This window comes from Polistes dominula, unplaced genomic scaffold, assembly GCF_049000335.1.
Source record: "Polistes dominula isolate Pdom_NZ unplaced genomic scaffold, Pdom_raw_medaka contig_77, whole genome shotgun sequence".
Lineage (NCBI taxonomy): Eukaryota > Metazoa > Arthropoda > Insecta > Hymenoptera > Vespidae > Polistes > Polistes dominula.
In genome coordinates this window covers 1,552,788-1,570,131 of record NW_028301152.1, presented here as the reverse complement: position 1 = coordinate 1,570,131, position 17,344 = coordinate 1,552,788, and the positions used below count along the sequence as shown (strand labels likewise).

At 36.4% G+C, this 17,344-nt stretch overlaps 2 protein-coding genes and 1 long non-coding RNA gene across 4 annotated transcripts in view; 2 read left to right on the top strand and 1 right to left on the bottom strand.

Annotated features, from left to right (window-relative positions):
* The first annotated feature begins 31 nt into the window (after nucleotides 1-31).
* On the top strand, nucleotides 32-16,447 carry LOC107064126 (angiogenic factor with G patch and FHA domains 1). 2 transcript variants are annotated; one of them, XM_015316473.2, is made up of 9 exons: nucleotides 32-409; nucleotides 681-877; nucleotides 973-1,212; nucleotides 1,320-1,475; nucleotides 1,726-1,885; nucleotides 2,628-2,788; nucleotides 2,886-3,328; nucleotides 3,407-3,506; nucleotides 16,050-16,447. In XM_015316473.2, the coding sequence occupies exons 2-9, from the start codon at nucleotides 695-697 to the stop codon at nucleotides 16,191-16,193; spliced, it is 1,587 nt and encodes a 528-aa protein (XP_015171959.1). In that variant the 5' UTR covers nucleotides 32-409; nucleotides 681-694; the 3' UTR covers nucleotides 16,194-16,447. The 2 variants fall into 2 exon arrangements, with proteins under 2 accessions (XP_015171959.1, XP_015171958.1); XM_015316472.2 differs by having other exon boundaries at nucleotides 34-409; nucleotides 655-877.
* LOC107064167 (follistatin-A) overlaps nucleotides 3,407-17,344 on the top strand; it is an 86,445-nt gene continuing 72,507 nt past the window's right edge. Inside the window, exon 1 of the mRNA XM_089178308.1 lies at nucleotides 3,407-3,506. The gene's annotated coding sequence lies outside the window, so the exon portion shown is untranslated. The remainder of the gene's footprint in view (nucleotides 3,507-17,344) is intronic.
* LOC149030644 (uncharacterized) lies at nucleotides 5,009-7,770 on the bottom strand. Its single transcript, XR_016178499.1, has 2 exons — nucleotides 7,014-7,770; nucleotides 5,009-6,936 (listed from the first exon to the last, which is right to left on the bottom strand). It is a non-coding gene; the product is annotated as an uncharacterized LOC149030644 (long non-coding RNA).

Here is a 17,344-nt window from a genome sequence, read left to right as displayed (position 1 = left end):
GAGTATAGTTCACATCTCGGCGCCTCCTCATGATCATATAAAGGCGTTTTTACATTTGCCGTTCTATTGGCAGCTAATGAGACGCTTCACATCAACATCCAACAAGCAGCTAGTAGAAGTGTTCCACGCACAACATCTAACGAGCAGAATATTGGGAATGTGGTTATCTACTATACAATAAGCTCGATTTCTTTTGTATTCTAACGATCGTTCTGCTATTCATTACGCGAATTAATATATGTGTTATTGAATTGAAATAAATTATATTTTTGTTTTTTTATTTGCTCGACATTATTTCCATTAATTCGTCCAGATACACTGTTAACCAACTCAAAGTAAATATGCGAACGAATTGCATTTGGTTATAAAAACATTGTATTGTTATCATTTTTGTTCAATTTTATACAAGGTTTGTGTAAATAATGCTTTTAATGTTTATTATTAAGAAATAAGATTTATTTGTTAAGTTTTATTATTAATCAGTAAATATCCTAAGCGAATTGTATTTGATTTTGAAATTATTTTATTGTTTGTTGTTTATTTCGACATTGTAACATTAAGCATTGCTCTCTTAATGATTTTATTATTAGAAAAAAAGAAAAAAAAGAATATTTATAGTTATGCAATTGTAATTTTATAAAACTTTGTTTATAGTATATCTGATTTTTATTGTCACGAAGAAATAGAGAAAAGGATGATGGAGCACGATACGCTAAGTGAAAGCGAGGAAGGAGAAATAGAATCTGATTTTGGTGAAGATTTAGATGAAGAGTTGCAATCTTTACCTCATGTATTAAAACTTATACGTGAAATGCGAGAGACTATCAAGAAGCAACGTAAAAAGATCAGAAAATTATATAATAAATTACAAAAACAGGTATATACGTAACATAATGATAGCATCTTAAAAGTAATCTATCCAATTAGTTATTGTCTACTTATTAATATTGTCTTTTTTTTCTTTTTTTATAGAAAAATTTAAATCAAATGCAGAATAAGAATTTTGTAGAATATGGTACTCAAACAGATCCTTTAGAATACGAAAACAAATCTTTAACATTAAATTGGGATTTAAGTAATAATACAAAATCAAATAGTATTGTTGAGCAAGTAAAGGAAGTAGCAGAATCTGTCTCATTGCAGAATGGTTTTGTATATGAGGAAACTTCTGGATTATATTACAATTATAGTACAGGATATTATTATGACGCTGTAAGTTACTATTATGTATATATATATAAAGTCATATATTAATTATTAATTACATAATAATATATTAATATATATATATATTAAATATATATATATATTGTGTATAGAAACAAGGACTTTATTATGATGGAAATTCGGGAATATATTATTATTATGATGAGAGCAGTAAAACGTACAAGTTTCACAGTCATGCGCATGCAGTTACGGATAATATTGCACATTCCGAAGAAATCAAAATGGAAGAAAATACAGATAGCAAAAAGGCAAACAAATTTAATAAATAATTTAAGGACAATGATATCATAGATACAACAATATAAGAGAGTAAAAATTGTTGAAATGTAAACAAAGTTACCACCTGCTGTATATATTTGATTTTTATTTCGTTTCAGGTTTCGGATGAGATAAATGAGTTAATAAGTGGACTTTCAAATATAAAAGTTGAAAGATACAGACGTCATGCTCTGGGTAAATGTCTTGAGCTTTTAATATGCACACATATCTCTCTTGTAGGATACGCTGAAAAAACGCAAACTCGATCAAGATGGAGAGAAGTTAAGAGATGAGTCTGAAGAGGATGATGAATACACGGACAGCGATAATGAACAGAGCTCTTGTAACATTACACCAGAATTGTCCACTAATAGTGAGACTGAAAATGAGGAAGAACAAGGTTGAATTATTGAAGTGAAGATTTTTCTTTAGAATGGGGGTAACTTGAAAACGGAGGGAACAAAAATGCGATGAAGAAAGAAAAATAGAGAAAAAGAGACAAACATATATATATATCTATAGGATTTAGCTTGCGAGAGAATGAGATAGAATATGTAATATACAGTTTTTCCTATTCTCGGTTTTCTCTATGTGTTGTTCAACTATTTGTTCAATACAAAGTAACGTTTGTGGCCTGATGGGAATTTCCCCAAGAATTCGCGTGGCGCTTAATGTGTTAAGAAAAAACTTGACACGTTTTGTAAAAAAAAAATACGCTATACTTTGCTATTATATTTCCAATAAAAATAATATAACTTACTGTAGCAATATACAAAAATAATATTATATAATATTAATCCTGATATTCAGTATTCGTCTCATTCTCTCGAAACTTGCTTTTTTCGAAGGTTTCAATTCTAACGTGTGTGATTTGCACACATGATATTTTGATATCATTATTGCGAAGATGATTTGCAAACGAACGTGCCTTCTGAGCAAAGTGTGTGCATGCACATATATTTTTGTTATCTTCTCTATCTTTTTTTTTTTTTATTTTTTTTTATTTTATTCGGTTTTCGTATCACGTTTAAATATATTTACTAGAATACAAATAATAATGTTATATCCAAAAAAAACTATCATTCAATATATAGTAATAAATATAATTATATGTAAATATAAAAATATATTTTTTATTTCAGATATAGCAAAGACGTATCCACCATGCATGAGAATTATAGTTGAAGAAACAAACCTTCCAAAATTAAAAGTTGGCTCGCTCTTCCTCATAGCATACACAGGTGGTACAATGGGTAAAGAAGAAGATAATTTAGTTGTAATACCAGATATGAATGTCAGTAAGGTAAGTAATAAGAATAAGATTTAAAATATTATTTTAAACATACAAGAGATATAACAATTCGATTATATAATATTTATTAAATGGTCAATAATTTTAGTATCACGCACGATTCTTCTACAATGAGAAAACGAATTCTTACTGGATAGTAGATTCAGGATCGAGGAATGGTACATTTTTAAATGGGAAAAGATTGTCTGTAGCTAAACAAGAGTCTGTGTCATATGAGATAGTACATGGTTCAATAATTCAAGTGGGTAATACAAAACTGTTATGTCATATACATAGCGGAAATAAAACCTGCGGTCACTGTGAACCAGGATTAGTTCAACACAGTGCAAATACAGAAGAAAATGTACTGTCAAAAAAGACTACTCATAAACAAGAATTAAGAAGATTAAAAACGAAGTTTGGAATAGAAAAAGATAATGCTGCGTCTGCCAGTCAATTAGCAACCGGTTATCAGGATAGAGCACAAGCTCGTAGAAAGAATGTTGGTTCATCAAATCATCATGCCAAGACTGAACAGAGTTCTACGGAAAAGTAAGTGAGACGATTAAATATTACATTAAATTATGAATAAATAATATCATTGTTATTTGTGTATTTTTTTTATTACAGATCGATAGCAAAAGATAATCGAGGATTCAAGTTATTATCTAAAATGGGATGGTCTGAAGGTCGTTCCTTAGGAAAAGATGGCGATGGTAGAACCGAACCGGTAAGTCTTTTTTTTACTTTTTCAATAAATTTATTCATAAAATAAAAGGGGGCTTCAATTAACAATAGGTAAGCATAAGAATAAATAATCTGAAAATAAATAATACTATCGACATTATTTTATATTAAACACGTTGACTGACACTCTAGATTAGCAAAACGTTCTAAGGGGGTTCACAAAAGAATAATAAAATATATATTTTTTTCTAATACAATATATATATATATTTTAAATACAATTTATAAGTACAGGCAACCCTCCTATAACACGGTAGATAGGTTCCTAGAAATGCAGTGTTATAAGATACCGTGTTGTAGAAGAGCTACCTGTATCGAATGAAGCAGTGGTTCCCAAAGTGAGCGATATCGCCCCCTGGTGGGCGATGAAGTGGTCCAGGGGGGCGATGACGAGCACAGGTGAACTTTGAGGGTGGGGGAAATGAACCACTAAAAAGGAAAAAATGTCAGCGGAGTCTGACTCGTGCTGCTATACTATACTACACAACAATGTCGGTATATCGATACTCTGTCAATAGTAATAAAATATTACAAAGAAATTCCCTTATTTAGGCTTCTTTGTTTTTATATCTGTGCGTCTGGTGGGTTTAGTGGGCGATTGAAGCGGTCAGGGGGCAGGGGGAGGCGATTGGTGCGACTGTAAAAAAAGGTCATCAAAGTATTTCCATATTTCCAATGGGTAAGGGAGCAATAAGCAATATTTTGTCAAGAAAGGGGGTGATAGGACAAAAAAGTTTGCAAACCACTTGAATAGAGTAAATTACTTAATTCATGACACTAAGGACACTGCCCAATTAACAATGATATTCAAAATATTTTAGTTGTCGATATTCATTTCATTTTAAATTCATATTAATTCATAATTAAATATTTGACGAGACGACAGTCAATGTGTTAATAATGATAGTTAATTAAAAACGAATGTAGGTCAGTATGTTAAACATAAATAACAATTTAATGTTTCACCTGATGTGTAAAATTCGCAAATGGAAAAAAGATATGATCTAATTTTTTAATACAAAAATTCGTTCCTTCGGTCAGATCGTATCTCTTCGTTACATTTGTAGATCAAATTTAATCTGAATTGTATATTTGTTCGCTCTCTCTCTCTCTCTCTCTATTTTTTCTTCCTCCGACAAGGATGACTATGACGACAACGGTGCCAATGACGACGACAGCAAAACGAGTTCCGACGGTACGAGCAAAGCATTCGTATGATAACGAGCGTAACTCCTGTGAAACGTATAGAATAGCTACAGGAAAGAGAGAGGGTGGAAAAGGAAAGAGAATTATCCCACACATACACACCACACTACGAGAGAGAGAGAGAGAGAAAGAAAGTGAGTGCCTGATGTTAAAGGGACGAACGGTAGTGTTGAGAGGGACTCTGGAAATGAATGCAAATGTATTGAAATCCAAATCATTATTTTGTCTAGACGCATCGTATGCTCTATTGCACCCCGACCATCTCTTTTTTTGTCTCTCTCTTTCTCTCTCTTTCTTTCTTTCTGATTCGCTTGCTTACTCTTCGTTGGTAGAATTTAACTGGTTACTCGATGGAAAAAAATGTGAATTAAAGGATGAAAAGTTGTATATTTTCTCTCTCTCTCTCTCTCTCTCTTTCTCTTTCTTGAACGTCATGATTGCGAACCTAATTTTGTTGATTTTCGTTTTTGCATATTTCTTCGTAGGTTTCTTCGATTTGATCTTTTATCAACAATGTTATTATATACGAAAAACTTTTGTTTATCGACGACGACAAATAAAAGTACCGGTCTTTTCTCTCTCTCTCTCTCTCTCTCCCACCCCCTTCTTGTGTATTTTTGTTGTTGTTGTTCTCTTATTTGCTCGTAAAACTCAGTGGATCCTTAAGACGATCGAAGATGTACAACACAGTAGGTCGGGCATATAAATGAGAGAATGTATTTTTAGCTTGTCGCCTCGTCGTCGCATTCTTTTCTTTTTTCGTCGTTCATTCGCGAGATCCGAGAGTTTGACGATGTGCCGTTGTACTTTAGAATAAAATACAAAAAAAAAATGTGTGTTTTTTTTTTTTAAATTAGAAACTATCAGAGAGAGAGAGAGAGAGATTGGTATGACGACGAAACGTAATTAATCGAATTAATAATATCTTTTCTTTTAACAACAATTTGTTCTTCTTTAATCGCAATTTTGGTTTCTTTCTGTCCCTTCTTTGGGTTGTTTGGAAAGTAGTTTCGGCAAACCGGCAAATAACAACACGTGAGATCATCGGTGAGATGTGAAATTTATCAAATTTAACAGATTATGTCCACTTGAATGGTCCAGGTTTAATCTCAAAGCAAACATTGTCTTCATTTTCACATAAAAAAGCAAACGAAACTACTTTTCAAACAATCCAATAGAACAAAGGTGTTCATAAGGTACTCTTTCTTATATTTATCATAAACCAACAAAATTGCATTTTATTTATCGAGCAAATAAGACAAAAACGAATTTGCGAATGCATTCGTTTCGCACAATTCTGACCTAAATCGTAAACGGTAAATGTAGTAAGAAGAAGGAGAAGAAGAAGAAGAAGAAGGGGAAACTATTTGAAAAAGAAAAAAGGTTGAATTAGATCTTCTTGGGAAGAAGAGTTTGTGTTACTTCAGGAAAATCGTAAAGCGAACATTGTAAAGCCGAGGAATAACGATTGCTAGTAAACTACAAGAAGACGCGATAAAGTATAAAATCGTGAAAAAGGGAGAAGAGATCGAGGAGGAGACCCTTCAGAAAAGGGCAACCAACGCTTTACCTCGGTATTTCCTTGACGGGTTCATTTATTTGAGTGCTTCAGTTGAAAAACAATTTTTTTTTTTCTTTTTTTTTTATAGTCTCCCTAGTAAACGACATTAACGAATAAGAGAAAGAAATTTCTATTGAAATTGGAGAAGGGGGAGAAGTAGAAGAACCATTTTTTAATCATTTATTTATATTATTTTAAGTATCATTGGGTTAGCTAATTTTTTTTTTTTTTTTGATATTTTTGAACTTTAATATAATATATAATACTTAATATATTAACAAATATTCTAATACAATAAATTCTATTTATTTTGTTTTTTGTTTTGTTTAATATTTCAAAATTAAATAACAAAACGATGTAAGATTAATTCAATAAAGAAATAAATTTATTGATGTATTTGATAAAATAATTTTTTTTTTTTATTAGAATTGAATTGAATACATATATATATGTATCTTTTTTTTTTTCATGACGAATAGTAGATCTGATTCGAGACTGCATTCGTTAACTACACAACAATTTCATTTTATAGACATTTACGTGCAGTATCCGATAGGACGTTGAAAGCGTCGTTTCTATCTTCGATAGCACCCTTTTTACGATTTACATCCACTTCTATATTGCCTCGGCATTTTACAGCTTGAGTCTTGGAAAAGGTGCTTGATTAATGACGTTGTAAATAATTTAAAGTATTTTCAACGAAAACAATGAATCCGTACGTACCTACCTACCGGTGCTTTCATAAAATGTCTTTCTTTCTTTTTCACTCTTTCTTATATTTATTTATTTATTTATTTATCTTTCCAACAGGAAGATATAATAATTTTCATTTTTAAAATAATAGTTTCACATCTTTCGATTTTATATATAAAAGAAATAGTTTCTTTTTTTTTCTTTCTCGTTCAATAATAAAAATCATTAGAAAATAATTGAATTTGATATATCCAAATATATATGAGAAACATTTATATTTCGTTATTGAATAAATATCTACAAATTTACATCAATCAAAATTGAAATGCCACGACAATATTATTTGTTATTTAAACGACAATCTTTTATTTTTTCGAACGAACAACATAGGAAATTTTAAAAGAAGACAATGGCTGAATTTTAGCCTCAGGGTAAGAGGGAAAGAGAAACACGGAGATGAATCTTTCACGAGTATTCTTGCATATCATCCGTCGTAACTATACTCGAGGTCCTCTTTTCTTTCTCTCTTTCTCTTTCGTTTTCTCTCTCTCTCTCTCTCTCTCTCTTTCTCTTATAGCATTACGTAATATTGAAACGACCTTGCATTTCATCGTACCGCCCGCGGCAGGGCTTTCCATGGATGCATAGTCTTTGACTTCCGTTGGGTTCTTCAGACCCTTCCTCTTTCCTCTTTCCTACCCTTCCGGGACTCTTTTCTTCTTTATCCTCTTCCTTCTCTCCTTCTTTCTTTCTTTCTTTCTTTCATTCATTCTTTCTTTCTTGCACTCGCCAGAATAAAAGGAAGAACGATCCAATGGAAAGTGAGAAGGACCGATGAAGAAGGCAATGCTTCATGTACAACAGCAACAGGTTCGGCCGAGAAATAAAGTCGCCTTGTCAAGATCCATATAACTCTTCTTTTTCTCTTTCTCTATTCCTTCTTCTTTTTTATTTTTTACCAATCCCACTTACTACTACACACCCCTTTTTTATTTATATCTATTTGTTTGTTTTTGTTTTTTTTTGTTGGTACTACTTACGTATTAACGCTCACCGCAACAAAATTCCGCTAATGCGTCAATCTACAATGTAAAATACAAAACGATTGCAACGGGGGGAAAAAAGAAAGTGAAAGGACATTCGTATTTAACCCTTTTTGCTCCGACGGGCGTATATATGCGCCCTCGAAGAATGACTATTCATGTATAAAGAGTAATGCGGTCCGTTCACAGCGATCACATTGTGTGCGGCGCAAGCGCTCCGTAGCGAAAAGGTTAATGAAAAAGAAGAGAAAGATGGATAGACATATATATAGATAGATAGATAGATAGATAGATAGATACATAGATAGATAGATAGAGAGAGAGAGAGAGAGATAGAAGAGTCTTCGTTGTAAAGCTATTCTAAAGGGGTGCGGGAGGCAACAGGTGGGAATCCACAGTCACAAATAAATCCAACACGAGCGTCTCTAACGTCTAGACGACGATTCGCTGACTAACCGTGGATATAAGATTACAATGTCATCTCTTTATCTCAATCATCTTATTCCAATTTTACTCTGCGAAAATAGAAAAAGATAGAAAGAGAAAGCGGCGAAATGATTGAAAAATAATGTTAACATTAGATATACCACCATTTTCAGTATACCTATTTCTACCACACTAGTCAAAATGACTGGTGTATAAAAAAACAAATGTTTTTTGATGCTTCCAGTCTTTATTTACTCTTAAAATATAACAAAAAATATTTAACAATAATAATTTTAATAAATAAATAGATTTATAGACATTTTTTCAATAACAAAACGCTTAATTATTTACAGAAATTAAATGTTACATGAAATAGAAATTTTGAATTAAAATGGCCCGAACATAGTCAAAATTTTGGACTGGTCTGGTAGATCTAGTGTTAACGTTGTTTGTACAACAACAAAATCTGATAATCCTTTACGAACGATTACTTTGATCTTTAATCATAGAATTGAAAATATCGTAATGTAAATCGAAACAGATATCTGCCAGCACTCGTATTATTTCGAGAGAATGAGAAAAATCAAAAGAAAAAAAAAGAAACAAGAAAAAGTAGAGGAAGAAGAAAACAGAAAAGAGTTACGTCAAACGCGTTGGCGTGATTTAACGTTCGTTAGATTATAACCGGATTCTACCGGATCAATTTTCCAGATAGATCATTTCTTTAGAAGATATATATATATATAATACATATTAAACGTGATTAAATAAGGCCACGGATAAAAATGTTTATTCATCCTTATCGTTTCATGCTGAGATAAGTGCATAAGTCTCTTTGAACACAGAAGGACAAAGTTATCTTTTATTCTTTCGATTGGTGCAACAAAGCGATGGAAGAAAATGAAACTAACGGTGGTGTGTGTGGATACAAACATAGACCCCATTCGCAATGGTCAGAGAGAGTAGGATGTTTCAAGGAGAGGGGGAAGAAGGAGGAGGTGGAGCGACAGGGCGAGACGAGGCAGGCGAGCGGGAGGAAGGGGGTGGAAATGGAGACAGAACGCGGATGTATAATGTTGTGTACACAAGAGGGTAAGCGCACACGTGCGCGCATAACCGTGTCTCGATTTAACGTCCGTCTATCTGTCCGTCCATCCATCCATCCATCCATCCATCCAACCATCCGTCCGTCCGTCCGTCCGTCCATTTATCCGTTCATCCGTCCTTCCGTCCGTCCTTCCATCTATATATCTGTCTGTTCGTTCGTCTGTTCGTCTGTTCCGTCCATAGCCACCGCCGCCGCCGTCGCCGCCGCCGCCGCCGCCGCCCTGTACGTGTACACCATCGGCTACACATAACGTTAACTAACTAACTAGGAATATACGATCCAGGAGTAGGAGCAGCAAACCCCCGGTCGATCGGTCTAGACGAGGTGTGCGTACACGTTCCGCATAGCGCACGTTGCGCGAACAATCGCCTGGACCCGACACACAAATATGTACAATGAGAGAGGGAATGGGATGGGTGGTAAGGTTAGTACGACGAGAGAGAGAGAGAGAGAGAGAGAGAGAGAGAGAGAGAGTGAGTGAGAGAGAGAGAGATATCTATTAATTATAACGCGCCAGCAGTACATGACGCACCGACTGTGGTCGAACGTATGTCGAGACAGGCCAAACTAATTAAACGATCCGCCGATATATATATATAGATAATCGGATATGCGTTAACCTTGTGTCTTCTTTGTTCTCCACAAAAAAATAAAAAAAGAAAGATCTTTTATTTCTTTCATTTGCTTATTAGGATCATACCCCCCTGTGTCTCCCTTATATGAATCCTGAGGGTTAATATATATCTTGTTTATTCATAATATTGAAAGGATTACAATTGATTATCTTGAAAAATTTGTGTAAATTAGATTATTATCATTGATTCTTTGATGATAATAATAAGATGCATCAAAATTTATTTCTATATGTAGGTTCACTGTAACTGTCGCTCGTAGATGCAGATTTTTACGTATATTTATATGTATATGTATATGTAATACATAGATCGCTATACTCAATGTTGTTGCTTAGTTCCGGGCAACTGGTCTTTGACGTAGGTGAATAGAGGTAACTGTGGAAAAGATGCTGAAAGAGTATTAGAGTCAAGCAAAGAGGATGCGACGGAACGAAAAACTACAAGAGGATATTGTGTGGTTTATTAGTGCAAGTCGCGATGACTTTCCCCCGTCGTCATAGGAACATTCTATCGTTGGTTGACGCAAATTTTTTTAATTTTTTTTTGAGTCGTTCGAGAGTCTTGTTCGATTAGTATGGTAGAATGCGATGAAGCCGGAGGGTTTCCACTCGGGCTAACACGGATTCTCAAGCTTTAGCTTCATCCCCCGATGGAAGTAGCTTTGAAACGAATAGACACGACGAGTACAATACGTCATCTAGGTTGCCCTATCGCCGCCAGACGGCTTCCGCTGAGTAAACACACATGCAGTAGTAGCAAACGTACATACACACACACATCTAACGACGTTAGAGCACGCAGGATGCTCGAGGTTTCACCGACGAGCATCTAGGGACATCCATCACAGGATTATCGCACGACCGCGGTGGTAACACGCGTGCTCTTCCTCGGGAAGTATATGGAACGTGTTCCCCTGGCGTCTCCGATACGTCTATGGGCTCTTGTACCCGTCTGCCTTTATCTCTCTCTCTATCTCTCTCTCTATCTCTCTATCTGTTCTCTTGTTCTTCCTCTCTCCCTTTACCCGATCTTCCATGGCCCATGTTCTCTGTCTATTCTATCTCTCGGAGCTTCGTCTACTCGCAGACGATCGCGCCGCATGCTACCTATGTATACGTCTAGTTTAGTCTACGGGATTCTACACTCTATACAGACAGCCAAATACTAATTAATTCTCTGCAAACACGAGGACGCCGTTAAGTAAGCGGAAGATCCCTTTTCTTCTTCTATCCGATAGACTCCTCTTTCACTCTCTCCTATAGTTTTGCCATTCGCATTCGCAGTAATCTCCTGAACGATCTCTCGATTAGCTCTGTCTACTATCTTTTTTCTCTTTCACTCTTTCTTATCTAAGGAAGAAGTAGAAGAAGCCCTACCGAGCTCTAATCTTGTTCAAATGTATAGATATAAACTATTATTATTTTTTTCCTCCCTTTTCTTTTATGTGAGATCATCAAGAAACACTAATCGTAGTAAAGTATTCCAAGTGTTGAAAATTTTTACGTTTTAGTTTAAAACTTATATAAGAGGTGAAAAGTGTTTTGCGAAGAGATGAGACACACGATGTTTTAAGGATAGAATATAGAATGTAGAATTAGAGTTGCCGGTTGAAATACCGAAAGAGAGAGAAAGAGAGAGAGAGGGTAAAGGGAGGAGAGGGTGAGACAGAGTTAAAGCAAAGAGAAGTCAGTGACATTTATTTCAGAGAGCTAGGATGGCTCTTGGTAGCGACCGGAGGCGACGGCGGACACACCGGCGGCGTTGTAAACGAGCAAAGTTTCGAACCCAATATGCTGTCTCCACGTATGGGAGCCCACATTCAACCTGTCAAGGTGCGACGACGATGACGACGACGACGATGACGACGACTACGACGACTACGACTATTACAGATCACAGTAGTGGTGTACACGTGCTGCTACCACCTCTTACACCCTCGTCTCCGGTAATGCCAGACGGGCAAACCGGGACAAACTTTCGAACTGGCACAGACCGTCTGGCACACTACCACCGTCCTCCTCCTCCTTCTCCTCCTCCTCCTCTTCTTCTTTTTTCTTTTTCTTCTTCTTCTTCTTCTTCTTCTTCCTCCGGAAGGAGAACCTGCGAATTCCCAATATGTTATTATACGTCTGTCGGCACCGTTTTGTCTGTCTAAGCTCAATGTCTATCGTAGAACAAATGTAACTGAACAAGATAGAGAGAGAAAAGGGGGCGGGTAGAGTCTACTTTCTAGGAATTTTCTTTTTCTGTACGTCCTGCTGCATCAAAGATAACCATATTTTTGCATATTGAAAGAAATATTCAATATTTTAATCGATACGTTTCAAAAAAAAAAAAAAAATACAAAGATTGAAATAAGTTCTTACAGTTTGATAGGAAAGGGGAAAAGAAAAAAGAAAAAAAAGAAAGGAAGAACATAATCAAGGTTGACGACGATGAATAAATAGAAGGATGAATTGACGGAGGCGACGAATGAGCGTCGTACGCATTCGAATACGCGCAAGCATCAAAAGAGCTCGTACGAAGATTAAACGATGCTAGTGGAGTTAGACGTCGAGTAGTACCGTGTTCGTCGTGTAACTTGCCGATTGGCCAGTTGGTGGGCGTTAATCGGTAATCGTCAACACAGTGCATTGCCCCTCCCGTCCAAACGTTTTGCCCCATTTGCCTATTTTCCTAAGAGGGATGGATCCTAACTTTCGAAACGTTATTCGGATAAAACCTATTTCGTGGTACAATCGTAAGATGAGATCTGGGTCGTGACACCTGGAAGGAACGAGAATAGTTTTGCTTTGCAGACGGTTAACATCGGTCGTCGTTTCGTATGAAAGTTTGAAACGACGACGACGACTATGACTACGACGAGGACGAGGACGAGGACGGGGACAATTACGTCGTCTCTTTCTATACCCTCCCCCCTTCCCCACCCCTCCCCGCCCCCCAAACCCTCTTTTGACTCTCTATCTATATACTTGTTCTCTTGCAATTCTTGCATTATCGATCGATCGACGTAGTAGGTAACCCAGACGTTGTCTGGTTAGTTCTATCGTTTCCGAAAAAGAAAAGTATAACAAGATATATCATACATTATTATTATACAAAATCGATCGTCCATTTTCTCTCTGTCTGTTATTCTCTCTTTCCTCTCTCTCTCTCTCTCTCTATTTCTTTTTTATTCTCGTTCGGTCCACGTAAATATATAAGCTAGGAACGTAGCTCGTTAGTCTCGTGCACTATAGCGGAGACGGGAGCATGTATTTTAATCTCCTTCGTCAGCTTTTTAGACGAAAAGAGCAAACCGACGAGGTATTAAAGTTTCAACGTAATTCCATTCGAAAGGTGGATTATGTTTTCGCAGAAAATTCTCTCCTCCTCTCCTGGTTTCGTCTGGTCTCGTTTCGTTTCGTTTCATTTCGTTTCTCTTCTCTTCTCTTCGTCTCGAATAGAACAAAGTCTACTAGTCCGTTTTCTTCTCATCATGATTCGACTATATGCCGACTGTGTCATGGCATAGATTATAACGAGCGGCCGCGACAATGATGTGTTATAGCATATAAGTGGTCTAGACGATTCAGATGAGATGGATGTATCTCATCGTTGTAGTTGTCGTTGAATCGTTGTTGGCGGTTTTGTGCGTCACAGTGTCGACGACGTAGTAGTCGGCCATATAGCGACTGTGTCGCTATTTGACACACGACTTTGTTATATTTACCAAGAAACAAGTGATTTTCCGCATTGACCGTTGTCGTCGTCGTATGTGTTGTCTATATTTTCTCTCGTATTATCTTTCATGAAATTTTTCTTATTCTCTAACGCGGTTGGAGGAACAAATTGGACTTGTTAATTCTTAGCTATGACGATTTTTCTTAAGTAACAAGTCGCAGTTAATTTCTTCTTTCAGCTAGCTCGTTTTCTCGATCAAAGCGACGACGAGTTCATTCGCCGTCTCGTTTCTTTTTCCACTTCCCTTCTTTTTTCCATTTCCGTCTACTACCTCAGTTTTCCTATTTCCGTCCCTTTTTTTCTCTTTTATCCAAGTAAGTCAAGTGATGGCGGCGGCAGTAGACAGGGCCTCATTTTCAAGCCAGACGGGTACAGTACTTGTCCCAAATACGCTAGAAAGACTTTTTTCGTCGGCTTAAAATTGCCAGGGTACCTAGCTCCGAAATGAATTTTTTTTTCTTTCCTTTTCTTTTCTTTTCTTTTCTTCTTATTTTTTTAATCTCTTTCCCCTTCCACCCTTTCTTTACCCGTGAATCTTTATCTTAGTCTACCGAAGCTAACATTTTTAATTAACTATTCATACTATTACTTAGGAGACGCGAACGAGCTCGCGGACTAAATGGCAAAGTTTTTGGTCTCGTTTTTGGGTAGTATCTCCTCGTTCTTATTTTTATTTTTATTTTTTTTTTTGTTTTGCGACGTTTTCAAGACTGACCGGGAAAAGAAAACTACTGCATTTACCTACCAACGAAATAACGAGTTACTCGCTTAGAAAATTCTAATCCTAGGGCATTGTACGCTGCGACGTGCTCGACGTACTCGAAATCTTTCTCGGCTGAGCTTTTTTGGTGGCTGCTACTGCTGCTACTGCTTTTAGAGAAGGAGACGGAGGAGGAGGAGAAGGTGGAGGAGGAGCAGGCGTACCACCACCCATAATTTCTCTCATTTTCCACGATGCGCTCTTCTCTACTAGGCGTTTCTTTTTCTCTTTCCTTTTAGCCAAGTAAGTCAAGTGACGGCGCCGGTGGAATAGGGCCTCATTTACAGCCCAGACGAGGGAGTACACTTGCCCCAAATACCAGCTGAAGAGAGAATATACCCGGGTGGTGGGTTCCACCGTAGAGCTGGTTAAAATCTGGAAACGGTTCCCTCTTGACGATAAGAATCCTTCCCGAAAGAGACACAAACCCTTTCTCTATCTCTCTCTCTCTCTCTTTCTCTTTTAATCTATGATTTTTAGAAGACCCGATTCTCTTCTACCAAAGCTGAATTCTTCAAACTCCGAGATATAAGATTCGTGGTGCCTCGTGAGGATGATCCGCGGAAGCGTGACCGTCTGAAAATGAAATAACCATAGTTTCTCTCTCTCTCTCTCTCTCTCTCGCTCTCGCTCTAATTCGAATTAGCATAAATCCCACCGAGAAGAGCGGGAAATTTATTTAAACTTTCAAGCTCGTAACTCTCCGTCGTGTCGATAAAACCGCTTCGTTTCGAGTTACGTTGGCTGCTGCTCTTTGAAGCGGGGAGGGGGGTGGAGTAAGAGGTAAAGATTATAACGAGGACGAAACTTATGAGGGACCAGGGGTACCGGGGGGGACTGAAGGGGGGGTTTAGAAAGGAGAGTCGAGGGAACTAGCTGATACTAAAAATTTACCGAGTCGCATTCGCGGAAAAAGGTCGGGATACGATTTGCATTTTCTATCGCTGGCAGACGACCGAAAATCTAACCGGACGAATACTTTGATCGTGCAAACTTGCCCAGACAGTTTATCAAAACCCCAGCGACGAATTACGTCTCGTCCAAGTATAGGAAAGGATTTGCATAGATATTTCAGAAACGAGGTTCATTCTATTTTACAGCTGGCGCGTATTAGCGCCTTCCAACCCCTCCCACCCCTGTCCTCCCTTACACAGACGAGATTACCCCGGCTTCTTCTTACTAACTCCAGATTCCCCTACCACCACCTTATCCCTCTTCCCGTTTCCTCCTTTTGATTGGTGTCTCTTCTCTTCCTTTCGACTCGAATTTTCAACTGCAATTTATCATCGTTCTCTATTGTATATAAGAATTTTGTCTATTTCATTTATCATCTTCTTCTTTCGATCTGTTTTTTTTTTCTCTTTTTTACAGATAGCTATATCGAACAATTCAAACAGGAGTGGCTTTGGTGCGGTTGAAACTGATTTTCCTAAGATCGAGTTGGATTCTAACGTTGAGAAGAAACAGGCAAGATGGCGTAAAACACAACAACGGTACAAACAAATTATGAAATAAATAAAATTGATTTCATTAAAAGAAGAAGAATTAACAAAATCTAATCTAATCGCAAAATCAGGAATGGCATTTTTCAATGATTCAATTTATTATATATATATATATATATATATATATATATATATATATATATATATAGAGAGAGAGAGAGAGAGAGAGAGATGTCTTTTTTTCTATTAATAAAATTTTAACGAAAATCAATTGTCAAATTTCACAATATAAATAATTAAATAAATAAATGTGATAAATGCAAACGGGGGAGGCAATTTTTTTGTAAATATTTGTACACTTTATCGAAGAAGATCTTTTTATAATTTGTGAAAGAATACGAGAAGAAGTAGTCAAATAAAACGATGATAAAAGTAAAAGAAGAATAAGAAGAAGAAGAAGAAGAAGAAGAAGTAGAAGAAGAAGAAAAAAAAGAAGAGATCGCTTCTGGATCCATAACGAACGTAGAGCTTCTTCTCTAGCAGGTCCGCGCCCGTTCTCCGACGATATTTATAAAGCAAACTTGGCGGTGCAAAGACCTCGCAAGGGAGTACGAACGAGGTAGAAAGAGAAAAACTGAGTTGGAGTAAGCTGTAAGTTTAGGCCAAGCCCTTAACTCCTTTGGCACATCAACGCTGTCTTCATAATAAACTCAGAGCACTACCGTGGATCGTTACTTTTCCCGACACCGTAACAAAATCATCCGGTCCATCAAAATCTGTTACGGTTATTCGATAAATTTCTTATTTTATTGTTATTCTTGTTTTTTTCTTCATTGATATTTCCACAAAAATGCAAATTCATCATTTTGATATTTTCATTTTGAAGAGAATATGTAATATCGTAAATTTAATTTAAACCTTTTCATCTTTTTAATCAAGAACAATGAATCGATACGTCGTGATACTTTGAAGAAGATGATAACTAGTCAAATTTAACCCTTTCACTCCGATGGCCGTATATATACGCCTTAGTAAGATGACCAATAATGTACGAAGAGCGTATATATACGTTCCTCAAAAGTACACGATCAAATATGAAAAAACAAAACGCTTCGTATCCAGCGATTATATTTTGTCTCAATCATTCCGGAGCGAAAGGTTTAATCGTTTTATTAGTGCCCTCGGGGGTTTTTTGAAAAATCTTTGTCGAAGTGTGCCATG

Excerpts from the sequence above, each read along its gene's own strand:
- LOC107064126 (XM_015316473.2), top strand. The coding sequence starts at position 695 with ATGATGGAGCACGATACGCTAAGTGAAAGCGAGGAAGGAGAAATAGAA. Across the intron at positions 1,213-1,319 it reads CAGGATATTATTATGACGCT|AAACAAGGACTTTATTATGA; the intron begins GTAAGTTACTAT and ends TATTGTGTATAG. Across the intron at positions 3,507-16,049 it reads GCGATGGTAGAACCGAACCG|ATAGCTATATCGAACAATTC; the intron begins GTAAGTCTTTTT and ends TCTTTTTTACAG.